Raw genomic sequence first — 17,425 nt, 5'->3', positions numbered from 1 at the left:
TCACATCCTCCATTTCATTTTGTATTTTATGTTGCATGGGAGCGGTGTTAACATAAGCAGTAATGCTTGCTCACCAATCCCAATTCATTTTCATAAATGATAATAAAATATGTTTAAACCAAAATGACTTTCAAACTTCATAATAGTCAATAAAAATGTGTTATTATAATTACATATTCTTCTGAATAAATAAAACATTTAATGAACTATTTCTTCTTTGTAAATAAAATGTTCGATAATCTATTTCATTAGTCAACTCATCAATGAACTATGCCTCCTGTGGGTACTGGGCTGGGCTGCTCCCACTTTCATTGTAGGGATGTGGAAACACCACCTATGTGCACTCAACCATTAATTAATGTGTCTCACAACTGGGAGTTCTCACAAATGGGAGGACACCCCTGTGGTCTGCATATTACTAGATCGGTACACAAATCATAGATCTAGTGTAAAGGTTTGTTGATCAACTTGTTATGATGGTATTCTGGTATTCTGTGTCGCTTCATCAGTATTAGTCAGTAAATATGAAAAAGACCATAGACCGACAAATATCCTTTCACGCAAACTGCAAATGGCATTCTCACTATAAACAGTTTATTCTAACTAATTGGAAGATGTTTCAGTTAAGGTAACCTTTTTCACTGGCAGATATGAAATATAATGAAAGATTTAGTAAAAAAGTCCTTAAGTCTACTTCACTGTTGAAGAAAAATGAGCTTCTTCTGTGTATAATACTATTTCCCCGAATCTAGGACTACCTTCATTGTAAAATATTTAAATATACTCAACAACAAAAGTTAAGGACCACCCCAGTATTCAGTATTTAAGCATTATATGGATCATAATATGAACTATTGAATACTTTAATATTGAACATCGGGGTGGTAGATATCCTCCAAATAATAATAATAATAATAATAATAATAATAATAATAATTCTACAAAGCAGTGTAAATCTGAAGTGTGCAGGTTTTGTATGAGTTTGGTCTGAAGGCTTTTTGCTGAATAAAACAATATGACAACAACAGACGATGTTCCATGGGTTGATCCTTGAGACAAAATAACGGTTTGTGTGTTTGGGTTCTGGTAAACAGTTCCAGCGCCTGCCCATGGGTATGTCTGGAGTATTTTTGCCACTACCCGGAGCTACCAAGATGCCAAGATGTGAGCAGTGATCTCCTGGCTTTGTTACATTAAGCCATGAATATTAAGCCACAAAACAATTGACAAAATACTGTCAAATGTCACAGGGTATTAATAAAATAGATGTGAGCTTTGTTCAGTCATATAGATGTTATATTCGGTTATGCATGGATGGATGAATGCATGTATAAGTAGGTGGATGGATGGGTGGATGGACCGACAGAGGAAGGGTTTGTAGGACAGGGTTCAGTGGATGACAAACTGGCAGTGCAGCGTTGCTTTACCTTTGCTTTACGGTTGTGGATGAGTGCATGCATGCATTGATGGGTGGATGGATGGATGGGTGGATGGACCGACAGAGGAAGGGTTTGTAGGACAGGGTTCAGTGGATGACAAACTGGCAGTGCAGCGTTGCTTTCAAGCTGATGTTTCACTTAATCAGTCTCGATCAAGACTACAGCATCCCACATCTGAATGAAATCAAAGCTTTTCTGCAAAATGGGGGATTAAATTGCATTTGGTTATGTTAGCGCTTGTGGCTGGAACTTCAGGTTAGTAGAACTCTGATTGGTCATTGTTTTCAACACTGGAGAGGTCCCACAGCATATTCGTCAAACGACTATAACTATAATACCCACAACAACCCCCTCCCCCCTCTCCAATAAAAAAAATTGAAGGGGTGACAACCATTATTGGCATGAGTATATATCACAGTTCTTTCTCAGCGCCTACAGAGGAGTCCGGCTTCCCTTAAACTTCGACGAACGGTGCTCCTGGATATCTTTACATTGGTAACCTTGAAGTGTTCTGTCTTAAAGGTCACATGCAACCAAAAAATCAAACATAAATTAAAACACAATTATCACTTCTTCATGACATATAATATGCATTGCTGATTATGAAAAAAACAAATAAACAAAATTATAAGCGTATAATCGCAAATCAAAAGTGCAATATTTTGTTCTTCGGTTTACCTCCCTCGAAACGAGGCAGCCGGGATACCGAACCCAGTCAGAGCGGGTGGGTGTGCACTCAAGTGTAACGGCTGGTTCATTTGCAGATGCCGCCCTAACGGCTCATTGTGTGTGTATATATAGAGATGTTGGGTTTTGTAAATACATGCTCATTTTTTGTGTATAACATTTTGCAATCAACAGACATCATAACATGGCATGTGTTCAAGTATCACACCTGCCTGTCTGTGTAATTACATAATGTGACAGAGACCGAACTCGGTCAATAAATCAATGCGTTTTGTTTATGGTGTATAGCCTGATTGGTGTTAAGTTCAAATTGCATGTGGTCAGTGATCGCAGTTGTGTATTGAATATTATCATTAGCAGACAGGCAAGCAGACACACAGGTGTCAATAAAACAAGACATTGAGTTTTGTCTGTGACAACGACATATATATATATCACAGTTAGAAATTCTGTCAACGCTAAATAATGACATTGCTTTTAAGTATGGAACTGAGAAAGTGACTAGGTAAGAAGAGCGTGTGGTGAAATAGACAAATGAAATTATATAAACAGTTTATTTACTGTCATAACATATAAAAAGCTCGCGCCTGTTAGATATCTACAAAACATTATGAAAATAGCTCACACCAAAGCCTTCACCGAGTATTCACCAGACAGCCCGCTTTCCAACTTGCGCGAACCTATTTCACTGCGCACATGCTATGAGCGCAGCCCAGCTTTTTTCGGGGGAAGGTGAAAATTAGTGAATCGTTTGAACTCCGATTTCGCGCGGTTTTTTTCATCGCGTTATTTTTCAACTTTATAACTTGAATTTGCATTTTTGATGATTTGTTTCGGTACGTCCATACCGAAAGGTATCAGAATCTGCAAAGTTGTGTTTTGCGTTGCATGTGACCTTTAAGATCGGCTGCGTTAAGAATCTGTTACGTAATGCAGTGTTAATCATGTGCCTATCATCTCGGACTGTTGTGACTCTGGGGCGACCTGGTCGACGTGCACATTCCACGGAGCCATTGGCTTGAAATCTCTGCCACAGTCTACCAATAGCGCTCTGACTCATACTAAAGCGGACAGCAACCTGCCGCTGAGTTTGACCAGATTCCAAAAAGCCTATAGCCTGACCCCTTTCAGCAAGTGTCATTATAAGCTGGGATTTCAAACAGGTACCTGAACAGTGAACAACAGAAACAAAGCATCAATGCATGTCTATTGTCCTCCACTTCCCATGGATAGAGCGACTTGCACATGCAAATCATTGACATTAAGCGGCAGGTGGATTTCCTATTGACAATTTGAATAAAAAATGTGCCACTTGTAACAGAATGTATCGGACGTTAAAGAACGTAATAATGACATTTCAACGGCTCGATGTGTTTTTCCATACAGTTAAGAAAGTTTGTAAAACATTCAGTTGTACATATTTTTATATTTATATAATTTTAAGAAATAGTTTTAACAATAGCTTGACCCTTCATTATCTTGTTAAAGCACTTAGGATACAAGCAGTATCACAGCTGTAAGGAAATATTATTTGTGAAATCATACAACTTTCATGTTTTCCTTTTAGCATCATTTCGCTGACTGACCGTTTGACCATACTTTCAAAGTTATACATTCTGGTATGACATGATACCAGTAAATGGCAGCGTTCAAAATACTCGCCGGCCTGAAGGCCCAGCGCCGGTTGTTATTGTATCGGGCCGGCAGTTTCCAATATTTGCAGGCCCTTGTGACCTTCAGTAAATTATCTGTCTGAATTATCTTATCTGAAGATTTTAAACCCTGCGGGTGGCAGCCGGCCCTGATGGCCAACTGGCAAATTAAAGTATTGCAAACACTGGTGAATGCACATTATGATGCCACCGTTCGGTGATGTCGATGTGGACACGATGGTGAGGTTGTCCCCTGTCTAGTTGCCCCAGGTGCCTCGAATCCGAGAAGATTCCATACAGCCACTCCACATAGAGGTCAGCACCAATATCCTTGACAGTGTTATCTCGCGTTCATTCCCTACAACAAGGTCAATCTTGGTACCTGCGACATATGGTGGAACAACATAGATGTGAAACACTTTCCAATTCCATTCCATTCTTCCCTCACGGCAATGCCACGTTCTTTGAGAGTGGTCTGTGGTTGTTGGCGGTGACGTACGAGTCATCCATGGATATCCCATGTATGGTCGATGGTTGATGTGCCTGGACTGAGTATTGGCCATCATCAGATGGTTTTATTCTCCTGTTGGGGGTACATGTACTCAGTAACAATACGAGCCCTGTGTGCTCTTACATTGTGAACCAGAAACACAAAAGAAGGTCCATATCAGCGAGCAAATGGCACCACCTGTGCCTCAAGAATGTTGTCATGATAGTGCTGTCCAGTGACACGTAAGGGAATATCATATTACCCTGTTTTGCCAGTCACAATGATCCCACCTCACACCATTACTGAGCCACCCACAAAACCATCGTTCTGTCTAGCATTAACAATTGTTAACTTCATGAAAAGGTTCATTCCATCTCTGACACCTTGTCAGAAGTCAAAGTAAACGATCCATTTTATTCAGATTTGCGCTCCAGTCTTATCCCACAATATTACTACATATTGACAACTCTTAGCAAAATGTTTTCACTATTTTTAAATAACAAACTTAATGTCTATAATAAACTTGCAAAATACGTATTTCTCGCTTTGAAAAAATCGTAATTCCTTTTTCAAAGAAAAAACAGTTGTTTAGTCACGTCGTGTATACATTGCATTGTCTTGCCATATACTGTGATATGATGTATAATTTAGTCATGTTTGTTTTCAGCGCTCCTGTCAAACAGTTGTTATCATGCTCTGCACCTGTGTAATAGGCCAGTGGCCCTGTACGGGAATAAAAAACATCAATCGAAGAGCCAAATCCAAAGAACATAAAATGATTTATTAGGATGGAACTGTGAAATAACATACATCCTGGAAGAGTATGACAGGGTTTAAATATACATGTTTAGTTACACATACATTCCATCAGGTCTTTTAACATGGATAGCAAAGTTCTGAATGACAATGATGAGACAACTTAAAAGGCTCAATTTTATCAATACCAAAGTAGTTAAAAATAGATGGAAATACCCAACTACCGCAGCGCTCCAAACAAACAAGAGGGCACAACTCCAAGAATGTTCCCCATTCCACCACAATTACATCCCTCATTTGACTTGAAACCAAGTATCCAGTGTCAAATAAGGGATTGAATAAAGTGAAAATTATTTAACACAACACAGGCCTTAAAGGACATATATTGATATAAATTAACAGAAATATGATATTTACAATGTCCTGTACTGAATAAAAATTAAGGCCAATGGAACCCTCAGGTTAAAATGTCTCAGTCAGATTCTCCCTACAGATATTGCTCTGAGGTGCATGGCATATTAGAAGTTTTATTCTCAACCTGTTTGTGAAGAGTCTCGAATGTTGGCACACGAAATGTACAATACTGGTAAAAGCTGAACATAATACATGACTATGTATGCATTGAGGAGCAATAATTCAGTCAAAGCATTAAGTAATTTGCAGAGGATGTTGACATAATATGACTTTATGTTGCCTTAAGCTGCTTGGTTGCACATAGTTAGCTGTCAGTAAGCAATGCAACAGAACATAATTAATTGATTGAAAATTTAAAAAATACATTTATGGACGTGACTCTTCTTTGCCAAATGAATGACGTTTTACCATCTGGACATGACAGTATCTTAATATCTGAATTTCAGGAGTGAAATCTTGGACAAAATATTGAGCATCAATCACAGTGTTGTAGCTGGGGCATTTTGAGGTGGTAGTGACACAGGTTTTATTCAGCCCTCGTCTTCTCCCCCTTCTTCGTCCCGGATCACAGGAACACCTACGAACAGATGGTCCCAAATGTAGTTCTAGTGGCAAATATTTCAGATACACCATTAAATATCAGAGCCAATGTTGGTTGGTTGGTTTGTTGATTAACGCCGCACTCAACAATATTCCAGCTATATGGTGGTGGTCTGTAAATAACCGAGTCTGGACAGGGGTTCAATTTTTTTTTTGAAAAGCCACTTGCCACAGGGCAGGTGACTTAAAGAAAGTAACTTGTCCTGACTAATTTTATGACATAATTATGATGATGTAATTATGAAAGAAGAAATCAACATGGTATTTGATGTTAATGTTTACTGGACTATTAATTGAAAAGGGATAAATAAAGAAAGATAACTCTACTTTATTGTCATTGCGAAATTTAATAGCTACATTTTGAGCAGATATGAAATTAAATCCAAGTTTGTTTGCGGTTTGAAACCATAAGTGGAAATTATCTAGTAGCCCACGGACAAGTAAGATACCATTATTTGATTGCCCGAAATGAAAACTGACTTGTCCTGGGCGTCGGGCGATTGGATTTTTGAACCCCTGCTGGACCAGACAATCCAGTGATTAACAGCATGAGCATCAATCTACGCAAATTGGAAACGATGACATGTGTCAACTAAGACCTCGAGCCTGACCACCTGATCCTGTTAGTCGCCTCTTACGACAAGCATGGGTTGCAGAAGACATATTCAAACCCGGATCTTCACAGGTCACACCGAGCCAATGTATAATTGTATTACAGACAAGTCACCTATACATTTCAAATAAGTTTAAAAATAGCTATATTTCTTGTATTTTGTATCTGCTGTTTAAAACAACATTTATTTCAAACAGTTTTTATTATGTTTCCCTTTTGGAAATTTTCCTTTTTTCAAACTAGAAATGAAAAATACAAATAATTAATACAAGAAAAATAAAATGGTCTGCCCTTTTAGGTATACCTGAGGAGGAATAGGTGTTGGTATTTTTATATGACATAAGAAAACATTGTGTTCAAAGCATTGCAAACATTTGTAATGAGTAATCAAATATACATGTTGATGTGGCTCCAGTTAGAAACAGTTATCAAAGGGAAATAATCCAAACATGGTATGACTGAGAGAAAATCACGATATTGGTTTCATAACACAACAATGATTTCAACAGGGAAAGATAAATATTTTTTGGGGGCACAGTGTACTCACAAGGTTGTTTACACCCTTCGAGAGGGCCTGAACATGTGTAATTTTTAATAATGCACTCAAGCTAAAAAATGACAACCTCTAAATATTGATATTGTCACAAAGCCCTACCACCTGCTCCACTAAATTTCCTCTAATGAACAGCAAAATTTGCTGTGAGTCAGTGAGCGAGTGAGTTTAGTTTTACGCCGCACTCAGCAATATTCCAGCTATATGGCGGCGATCTGCAACTAATCAAGTCTGAACTAGACAATCCAGTGATCAACAGCATAAGCATCGATCTGTGCAATTGGGATATGATCACCAGTTTCTCACAGCAGATACTGCACTAAGACTGGCAAAGTACAGGAATTATGAGTACCGCAGCAAATCTCTGGAAGCGAATCTACACAGCCCATTCTGTGCTAGAGTAGGTCTGGCTAAAATGATTGATAATTGGAAATACTGTCGATAAGAATAATTATTAATGATTATCAATATAAAAATTGTGGTTATCGATAATATCATACATTAACCTTTGTGGCAGAAAAAAGTTTTGATTTTCTCATACAATATGCAATGTTTTAGGACTTTATTTATTGTCTGCTTCTAAACTATGTTCAGGACACTGTTTTGTTAATAATCCCTGCAAAAACTTGTCACCACTTACAAGTGATGTGAAATATAGTCATTTCTTTCAGATATTTTTGGCATTTTTTTTTTGGCAAAGTTACGCCTTCAATATTTATCAATATTTAGCTAACAATTATCAATCTCTATGATTCTATATCGATAGCTCGCCCAATCCAAGAGACTGGGTTACCAGCATCCTCTATGGGAATACGTTTCGATAAATCTCCACTAGTACCCGTGGTGCATCTACGGCTCGGCCCGATAATTTTATTACCTCCCTTTGCTTGCTTTGCATCCAATCAGGTGTCTATGCTGGGAAGTTAAGCGTACCAATCACAACGTTTCTATCATAAATCACTTCCGCTTCATCGGTAAACAGTAATGTCAACAGGTAGAAGGAGTTCTTGCATATATTTTTGGAAGGTTTCAGACCTGTCAATTTGTCTGCATGATCTTTTCCCAAAGTCTGAATCGCACAACGATCAAACTTTCATGGCTGTGGCCGCCATCTTCGTTGACACTGGTAAAGTTGTAATGGCTTATCAGAATGGCTACTGTGAGAAGGCGGAGCCAGTAAAGGGAGGTAATAAAATGATCGTGCTGAGCAGTAGATGCATCCAGGGTACTAGTAGAAATGTATTGGAATGTATACCCTGGAGATTATCGAGGTTACCAGTGACCAGATTACTTTTTGCTGACCTATTTGTAGATCAAGGGATACTCACCATCAAGTTTCTTCAGTTTGGGCAGCTTCTTTGATGCCAGATCCCTCCAATCTCCTTCAGAAGAATGTTTCTCTTCCAGGGGATTACCTAAAATGAAAAATACTCTCAAGTTTAAACTTGTAGAACCACAGCCCTGGGCATGATGACTAAATGGTATAAACACCCATCTACCCAACCTCCCATTTGCATTGTTGAAGGATTGTGTATTATTTTCAGATATTTCAAAAGACCTGTTTGTGTCCGTCAGCTTGTAGTATGTACACATAACACGATAGTTTCTTAAACAGATTTTTCAGTGATGGGTATAAAAAAAAATAATACCAGATATTGTACAGTACAAGGTATTCATAGCTGTGTTCAATATTGACATTTAATAGATTATTCACAATTTAGAATCAATATGCAATTCATAGTTCTCATCTGTACTCAAATGAACTTTAATTGCCACAAATTATTGGCTGGTCAATTATGAGTTTTTGCCAGTAAATTTGTAAAGTCATTACATTCACAATTTATAGCACTAATCTTGAAAAGGAACGATTTTCTATGGGTAGACTACTTCTTTACTACAAAGGATACAATACCAAAACTTTGCATCCATTGGGTTGTCAAACCCATAAAAATTCGTTCCTGTTCATCATTCCAGCTTGTAAACACCACTCAAAGAACTAGAAGCACTTCTCTTGCGTGACATTTGATGTATACATCCATGCATAAAATAAGCACCACCCTGTATTTTTACAAACTAATTCTGTCTGAAATGAAATTCTAAACTCTTCCCAAAAATAACCTTTTAATTTGATAGAGTATTAGCATTTGACATTTCAAAAAAGAAAACATCATTGAAATTACCATGTACTTTAATTAGGATAACAGGTATTTTTCTGTTCTAAAACAAGTTACCTTGTTTTGAAAAGTGAAAGTAATCATTGATTGTTATGTGGCCTATAAATTCATCATTTATTGTGAATGGATGAACGTTTGTAAACTAAGATTTAGGAAAAGTTACACTCAAACTAAAAAAAAGTAAAATTTTAAAATGCAGTAAAAAAATTTACAAACAAAACAAACAGATTCTAGCAGTAATTATCAGTATTTGGCAAGAAGTGTTTAGTGTTTATTCAATACAATAAACTCAAAATCATAAAAGATTTATTCCAAAATCTTATTAATGTGGCCTTTTTCAGTTTTTGTCAATTCTCAATCTGAATTGTTGGAAAAAGGTGTGAATCTTTGACATTCGGTGTTCTTCCTGATTATGCATAGTCAAAGCTTTCTTGATGTGTAAATGTCATCTTGATATATAACAAAATATTTTTTTGTCAAAACTTAATTTAAGTGTGTAGTTTGAGCACTCACTGGAGAGGAATAGTTATTTTGGGTAAAAATTCAGTCCCATCACATTTTCATCAACATATTCTTTCATAAAGAATAGAAAAGGTTATGGTATTTGTAAAACTGTCAATGAATAAAGCTTCTTTAACTATAGGTTGATTAAATTGATGGCTATACCCTAACTTTTCTGTAGCAACACATCTTATTTTCAAATTAGGGTGGTGCTTAATTAATGCACAGGTGTATATATAGTGGCAATGATCAAATTTTACCAGCATCTGTCTACTAGCCCCATGTTTGTTGGGCCCTGGGCAAATAAAGAGTTTTACTCACCAACCATCAAAAGATCCTCGAGACAAGGGAGGTCACTCTGAAATCAGTAGAATATGATGAACTTCCTCACAGAATCATAGCTTCTTAATTATATACTCAAAACCAAACCAAACCAAACTTCTTTAAATTCCAGCAACAGCGCAACTCCTCAGGGTGATACTGTTGCCATCATATTCTTCAAAGCATCTTACTCCTTGTTCATTATTATATGTGCAGTGGTCCTCTGTCCACTATCTGTTTACAAAGTCTTTTTCAACATGCTGTTACTCTGTGATTCATTTGCATTTCTTTGGATACATTGAGGAAAAATTATAATGAAGTATACAATTATCAGTTACAAAATGTTGTTGTGGTCCCTACAATTTTCAAAATGTGAATGACAATGCATTTTGTACTGATAATATGATACAAAATCCTCAAAGAGAATTATTTCAAGTTTATTACGGTGAGTCAAAAAAAATTTTTTTTATTTTTTTTCTAATTACAACATAACATTTTTTGCATCACTATAAACATGCAACTTGGTTTCAATGTCAGCCATGTGTCAAGGGATTTTGACATGAAGAATGTCTTGATCTGATACAGCATCATAATTCATTTCAAGGCAGTTGTCAGTGATTCTGTAATTCAAATCAATTATCTATACAGAGTCTACTGAGTTCAACAGAGTCAGCTCCAAATTCAGAGTTTTAGAGTGGCAAAATCAAAAGGTGAGTGTCAGTTTAGTTTTACGCAGCTCTCAGCAATATTCCAGTTATATGGTAGCAATCTGTAAATAATGGAGTCTGGACCAGACAATCCAGTGATCAACAGCATGAGCATCAATCTACACAATTGGGCTACAATGAAATGTTCCAACCAAGTCAACAAGCCTGACCACCCGACCCTGTTAGTCGCCTCTTATGACAAGCAAGGGTTACTGAAGATCAATTCTAAGCAGGATCTTCACAGGTTTAAATCTACAGGTAACCCATTTTTTTCCTTCTTTCTAATTTTTTCCACCTGGATTATTTAGGAGATGCACATGCTGTGTTTCTGATGTAGAGCTGGGAAAAATACAGGTAACCTAGCTTTACACAGCATATGCATCTCCTAAATAATCCACGTGAGAAAAGACTGACACCAGATCATCAATGAACACGTTTAATTCTACCAACTGCCTTTGAAAACACTCAAACATTATTCATACTTACCAATTTGCCAAATTCACCCCAATCTTTCACCTGATTGTTTGAGAGATACAAAACCTGAAATCACAAGGATTTGTTAAGGAAACAATAATAGTGTCATGAGGACACAACAAAACAATTACCAGTGTCATGAGGACACAACAAAACAAATACCAATGTCATGAGGACACAACAAAACAAATACCAGTGTCACTAAGGACACATCAAAACAATTACCACTGTCATGAGGACACAACAAAACAATTACCAGTGTCATGAGGACACAACAAATCAGTTGGTTATTTCTCTGACCATCATCTTCCTAAAACAGGAGTTTGGGTGGAGATTACACTGACTTTCTTATTATGATATGGTGGGAGAGCTGTCTTAGACGCCAGGCTAGTGATCTAGCGAGTTTAAGGTGCCGGGATCGAGCCCACCTGTTACCCAGTGTAAAAACCTTGGAGTCAACCTTGTGTGCAGACACTTTCAGTGTTGTTACAACCCTTAGTGTACAGTACACAACACTTAAAAGAACCCACAAATCTGTTGGTAAATGACCAGATGGTGGCCACATGAATACATGCAAACACCTAGTTGCGGGTACAGCAACGTGCAGTAAACATGGACAAAGTACTGTGACTATGTGTCCCAGTCCACTCAGCTGTGAATGGGTACCTCGTTAGGATGGGAAAGCTACATTAACTTGCTACGCCTAGTGGCTGCACGAGTCGTATGATCCCCAGGGAGGTGAGATTGAAAATATGATGTGCCGTTGAGATTGACATCCAATGATCAAGGGAAACAAAGCACTTTGCGCATGCATGTAGATGGGATGGAGTTTAGCGCTATATAAATGCCCATATAACATAATATAATGATATTCAACTGAACAGCCTTGAGAATTAATAAGGTCATGCCCAACACCCTTGATGTCAAGGAAGGTATTCTTTCGATACATTTAACGAACTGGTCAGCTGAGAAATCAAATCAGTAACATAGCTAAGTTACATGCCAAAAACATTTAATCAGGTATAGATGAATGCCTAATAATGGGTGGACCGGGTGCTTTACTGACCTTTAATTTTTTCAAAACGTTGATGCCTTTGAGTTTCTCAATGAGATTGTAGGATATCCAGAGTTCTTGAAGCGTGTCTCCCACAGCTTCCTGTTGGTGGCAAGTAAGAATGATTTTACTCAGTCAACAGGGTTGCACATATAGTGCACAGAGATTATACAATTATAGACTGGTGATTAGGTCAATACCTGTTTTTATGAACCTGCGAAAAGCAATATTGACCGAGGTAAACAATAGAATGACGGCATAGCTTGACGTGAAAATCTATTTTAGTAACTCATATCAATATGACATTTTTTCGGACCTGGGTTGGGGTCAATATGCTTTTCTGTCGACATAGATCGTGGACAGGTATAAACAGATAGTAGACAGGGATGCACATATAGTGGCCAGGGATGCACAGATAGTGGACAGTGAAAATAATTGTAGACAGGGATGCACATATAGTGGACAGGGATGCACAGATAGTGGACAGTGAAAATAATTGTAGACAGGGATGCACGTATAGTGAACAGGGATGCACAGATAGTGGACAGTGAAAAACAGATAGTAGACAGGGATGCACGTATTGTGGACAGGGATGAACAAATAGTGGACAGTGAAAAACAGATAGTGAACAGGGATGCAAAGATAGTGGACAGGGATGCAAAGATAGTGGACAGGGATGCAAAGATAGTGGACAGTGATAAACAGATAGTGAACAGGGATGCAAAGATAGTGGACAGGGATGCACAGATAGTGGACAGTGAAAAACAGATAGTGAACAGGGATGCAAAGATAGTGGACAGTGAAAAACAGATAGTGAACAGGGATGCAAAGATAGTGGACAGGGATGCAAAGATAGTGGACAAAGATAGTGGGCAGGGATGCACAGATAGTGGACAGTGAAAAACAGATAGTAGACAGGGATGCACGTATAGTGGACAGGGATGAACAAATAGTGGGCAGGGATGCACAGATAGTGGACAGTGAAAAACAGATAGTAGACAGGGATGCACGTATAGTGGACAGGGATGAACAAATAGTGGACAGTGATAAACAGATAGTGAACAGGGATGCACATACAGTAGACAGTGATAAACAAATAGATGACAGGGATGAACAGATAGTGGACACATGCACAGACCATGCAAAAGGATGAACAGACAGTGGGGAAAAAAGCAGTGTTGAGCATTCCTTGGAGATTCAATCAGAATGTCATTCTTCGGGAAGGCCAAACACATTCATTATACAATAATGCTTAAAAAGTTTCAAACAAAACTCAACACTCATAATTAAGCCACTAGTCTGTAGCCTATTCTAGTAAACTTTCTTCGAGTCTAGTGTTTAAAGTTCAGCTTGTACTAGTCCACATATTACAACAACGCGCAGTGAACTTGGACAACGTACTGTGACTATGTGTCCCAGTACACCAAGCTGTGAATGGGTACCTTGTTAGGATGAGAAGCCACAATAAGAGTTGTATACTCCCCAGGGAGTTGAGATTGATAATATGATGTGAAGTTGAGATTGACATCCAATGATCGAGGGAACAAATACCAGCACCTTGAGCATGCACTAGTTGCCTGGATATGTGCACTATATAAATATCCTATAATAATAATAATAATAATAACAATAACCTAATAAAAATAATGCCTAAATACAAGTTCGGGAGAGAAGACATGTGAACAATTTAGCAAGAAGCAACAACAGCCATTAAACATAAAGATACACACCAAACCTGTCAAGCTTTTGATGCTATTTCTTCCAAGTGATAAAATTTTCAGGTGTTCTGAAATGGAAATATAGACTGTTCAGAATATGTAGGAGCGATCAGGTCGTATTTCAATTAAGTGTACCCATCCAAAACACGGCATACCAGAGCTCAAATAGGATCCATTTTTTTTTTTTTGCTTTTTATATTATTGTTTGTTGCTTTAAACTTCAGTGAGAAATATTCCAGCGATATCACAAAGGTCAATGTTAACTTACTCAGTCCATTAAGATTTGCAATCTTCTCAATACAATTCGTGGATAGGCTGAGTTTCCTGAAAAATATAAAAGGTCCTGGTCAGAGTGAGCGAGTCAGTGAGTGAGTATGGTTTTGCACTTCTTTTAGCAATATTCCAGCAATATCACGGTGGGTGCCAGAAATGGGCTTCACACATTGTTACCATGTGGGGAATCGAACCCGAGTCTTCGGCGTGACAAGCGAACGCTTTAAGCACACCACCCACCCCTTCTGGTGAGAAAACATGTTCATCTTCAAATGAACTGAAAAAGATGCTCTTTTTCTGCTATAGTGATTGATTCCTTAATGGTTATGAACATGTAAGAATATTACAAAAGCCCTTTCAGTTGCTGGCTTTATGAGTGAGTGAGTTTAGTTTGGCGCCACCCTCAGCACTATTCCAGCTATCTTGTGGCAATCTGCAAATAATCAAGTCTGGACCAGAAAGTCCAGTGATCAACAGCAAGAGAATCTACACAATCTGCTTTGTCATAGGTTTATGAATTATTACCATACTGATAGAAAGTAGCATTTATTTCCATGGTTCTGTAATATAACTGCATTATATTACCAGCAATGCCTAAGTGAGTGTTTGAGTGAGTGAGCGAGCAAGCAATATTCCAGCAATATCACGGCATGGGACACCAGAAATGGGCATCATATATTGTCGCCATGTGGGGAATCAAACCCGGGTCTTCGCTGTGGCGAGCGAATGCTTTGACCATTAGTCTACCCCAGGTAACTGGTAACATATGGGGTGGAGGTCCACTTTTTTGTTCCCCAGACTTCATGGATATACTCAGACTCCATTGAATTCATATTTATTTGGAACCTTTCCCAAATAATCCAATGACTGTACAGTGGCATTGTGACCAAAAATGATTGTTTTCAGGAAATGAGCCATACATGACTGGGTGACATGTGATCCTATCCCAATTGCGTAGATCGATGCTAATGATATTGATCACTGGATTGTCTGGTCCAGACTCGATAACTTACAGGCTGCTGCCATATAGCTGGAATATTGCTGACTGCAGCGTAAAACAACAAATCAACCAACCAATCATAAGATGTGACCACCAGAACTGAGTGGACACACATGCATGCATGCCATCTTATCCGAACTGCATAGTTCGATGCAGCTATTCTGCAAACTGATTTTACTCACGAACAACAGGTAAGGGTAGACAGAGAGGCATCCATCTTCTCAATGGGGGGCAGCTGTCCAATTAGCTTCACCTCCTCTGACTCTGAGGCCTTTTGCGCATTTTTCTCCTCCTGATATAATCAACAACAAAATTTTATAACCATAAGGATATGTACTGATGATGAAAAGTCTAAAATGACCATTAAGGTATTTGAAAAAAGATATTGCAGCAGAATGCCACATTTGAACAAAAATCATGTTATTTGTAAATACTGCAATTGAATATAAAGCAAGGGGAATCTTTGATTGGCTTTGACATAGCTTAGATAATGTTTCATTAAACCTTCTTAAACTCAGATATCTTTATGTTTAATATGCTGCAGAAATAACTTACAGTCATAACCAGACAAATTTATACAACAGTTGGATTGAAGGACAGAGATTTTTCAGGGTTACATCTTCTTTTTATTCTTGAGTACACGTTTCAGGGCTTGTTCTGACCCCATCATCAGGTAAAACTGAACAGTTACTTTTTTTACGAAGATGTAACCCAGAACAATCTCTATGTTCATCAAATAGCATCTTCTAAAATGCCAGTCAAGCATCTTGTTGAAGCAATGAAATGCAATAGTTCTACTTACCCATTTAGCAAGTGCCTCCTTGATTGTTGTGCCTTTTGCCTGAACAAAGAAATACACATCATTACTGGTGCTGCCACGTATTCAGTGAATTGAACCTTCATGAATTCAATTCATCATTCATGATAATCTTTTTCACTTCTGTTATTTACCAAAGCATGATAAGTATTGAATATATCGACACCAGGCAGGACCATAGTCAACACTCACATATACTCAAAGGCAAAATTTGGTGAGATCAACACACTTGCATTATAATATTCTTTACAATACACTTAACCCATAACACAAACAGGGCCCTGTCGGTAGTTTTTGTTTTGCATGTGTTTCGTGCTTTCAAGAAGTCTGTGGAAAAAAGGCAAAAAACGTGCCCTAAAGTGTGGCTCTAAGCCTCGGATCATTGTGACATAAATCATAGATGTCGACGGGCAGAAAAAAACAAATTTGGGAGAATCTGCTAGCATTTCTCTATGCCACGACTAACTGAAAATGAAAAATGGCGAGCCATTGGAATGATTGAAACCAGAACACCCCAGCACAATGATGGACAGCAATTTAGTGTGCACAATATGCTGCTTATGGAGACGTTGTTAACAAAACGCTGTTGTTGCAGACCGTCCCAAAGTGGCCGTCCACCTGTAACCACGCCATGCAACAATCGTCGGATTCGAACCATTAACTATTTCTTCACTTTTGTTGTAAATTATTTATTATGAAATTATTGGTTTGTAATGATTGGCTATGCTGACTATGTAAGACTAAGAGGGAACATTGAAAATAGTATAGCATATCGCAGGGTTCATAAAGACTGTACAATAACAGTTTAAAAATATGTATGCACCATAAAGTCAATTGTTTTGAAGAGATACTAACAGAATGTTCAATGCCGAGTAGGAATCGTGTATCACCTTAGACCTAAATATCAACAGAAAACAATTGTTTTCAAGAGCAATTAAGAATGAAAACAGGTTACATTTATACAGTGACATAAAATGACAAATATTCATAAGTAACAACACGTTAAAGGGTGAAAAGAGAGAGCCGAAGTCAACACGTCCACCTACCGCCATCGCTGTGTGTCGAGTAGCTTAGCAACAAGGTCTGCGGGTCATTTTAGAGACGCTCTAGTCCTGCAGAAACGGCGATGAAATTTCTTTTGATTCTCATATTTCACCGTTTATTTTTTGCAGTTGGCTGGAA

At 38.0% G+C, this 17,425-nt stretch overlaps 1 protein-coding gene across 1 annotated transcript; it reads right to left on the bottom strand.

The window, feature by feature from the left end:
- Window positions 1-5,028: 5,028 nt before the first annotated feature.
- Window positions 5,029-17,365, bottom strand: LOC124280101 (dynein axonemal light chain 1-like). The gene is made up of 10 exons (XM_046715994.1): window positions 17,290-17,365; window positions 16,229-16,267; window positions 15,609-15,718; window positions 14,422-14,477; window positions 14,166-14,221; window positions 12,448-12,537; window positions 11,394-11,447; window positions 10,201-10,237; window positions 8,533-8,619; window positions 5,029-6,015 (listed from the first exon to the last, which is right to left on the bottom strand). Exons 1-10 carry the CDS (start codon window positions 17,293-17,295, stop codon window positions 5,969-5,971), a joined length of 582 nt encoding a protein of 193 aa, XP_046571950.1. The 5' UTR covers window positions 17,296-17,365; the 3' UTR covers window positions 5,029-5,968.
- Between the last annotated feature and the right edge of the window lie 60 nt (window positions 17,366-17,425).

The sequence above is a fragment of the Haliotis rubra genome, unplaced genomic scaffold (assembly GCF_003918875.1).
Source record: "Haliotis rubra isolate DU_JTF1 unplaced genomic scaffold, ASM391887v1 Scf26, whole genome shotgun sequence".
NCBI lineage: Eukaryota > Metazoa > Mollusca > Gastropoda > Lepetellida > Haliotidae > Haliotis > Haliotis rubra.
The sequence above is the reverse complement of the archived record's forward strand: the minus strand, read 5'-3'. Positions and strand labels throughout refer to the sequence as shown.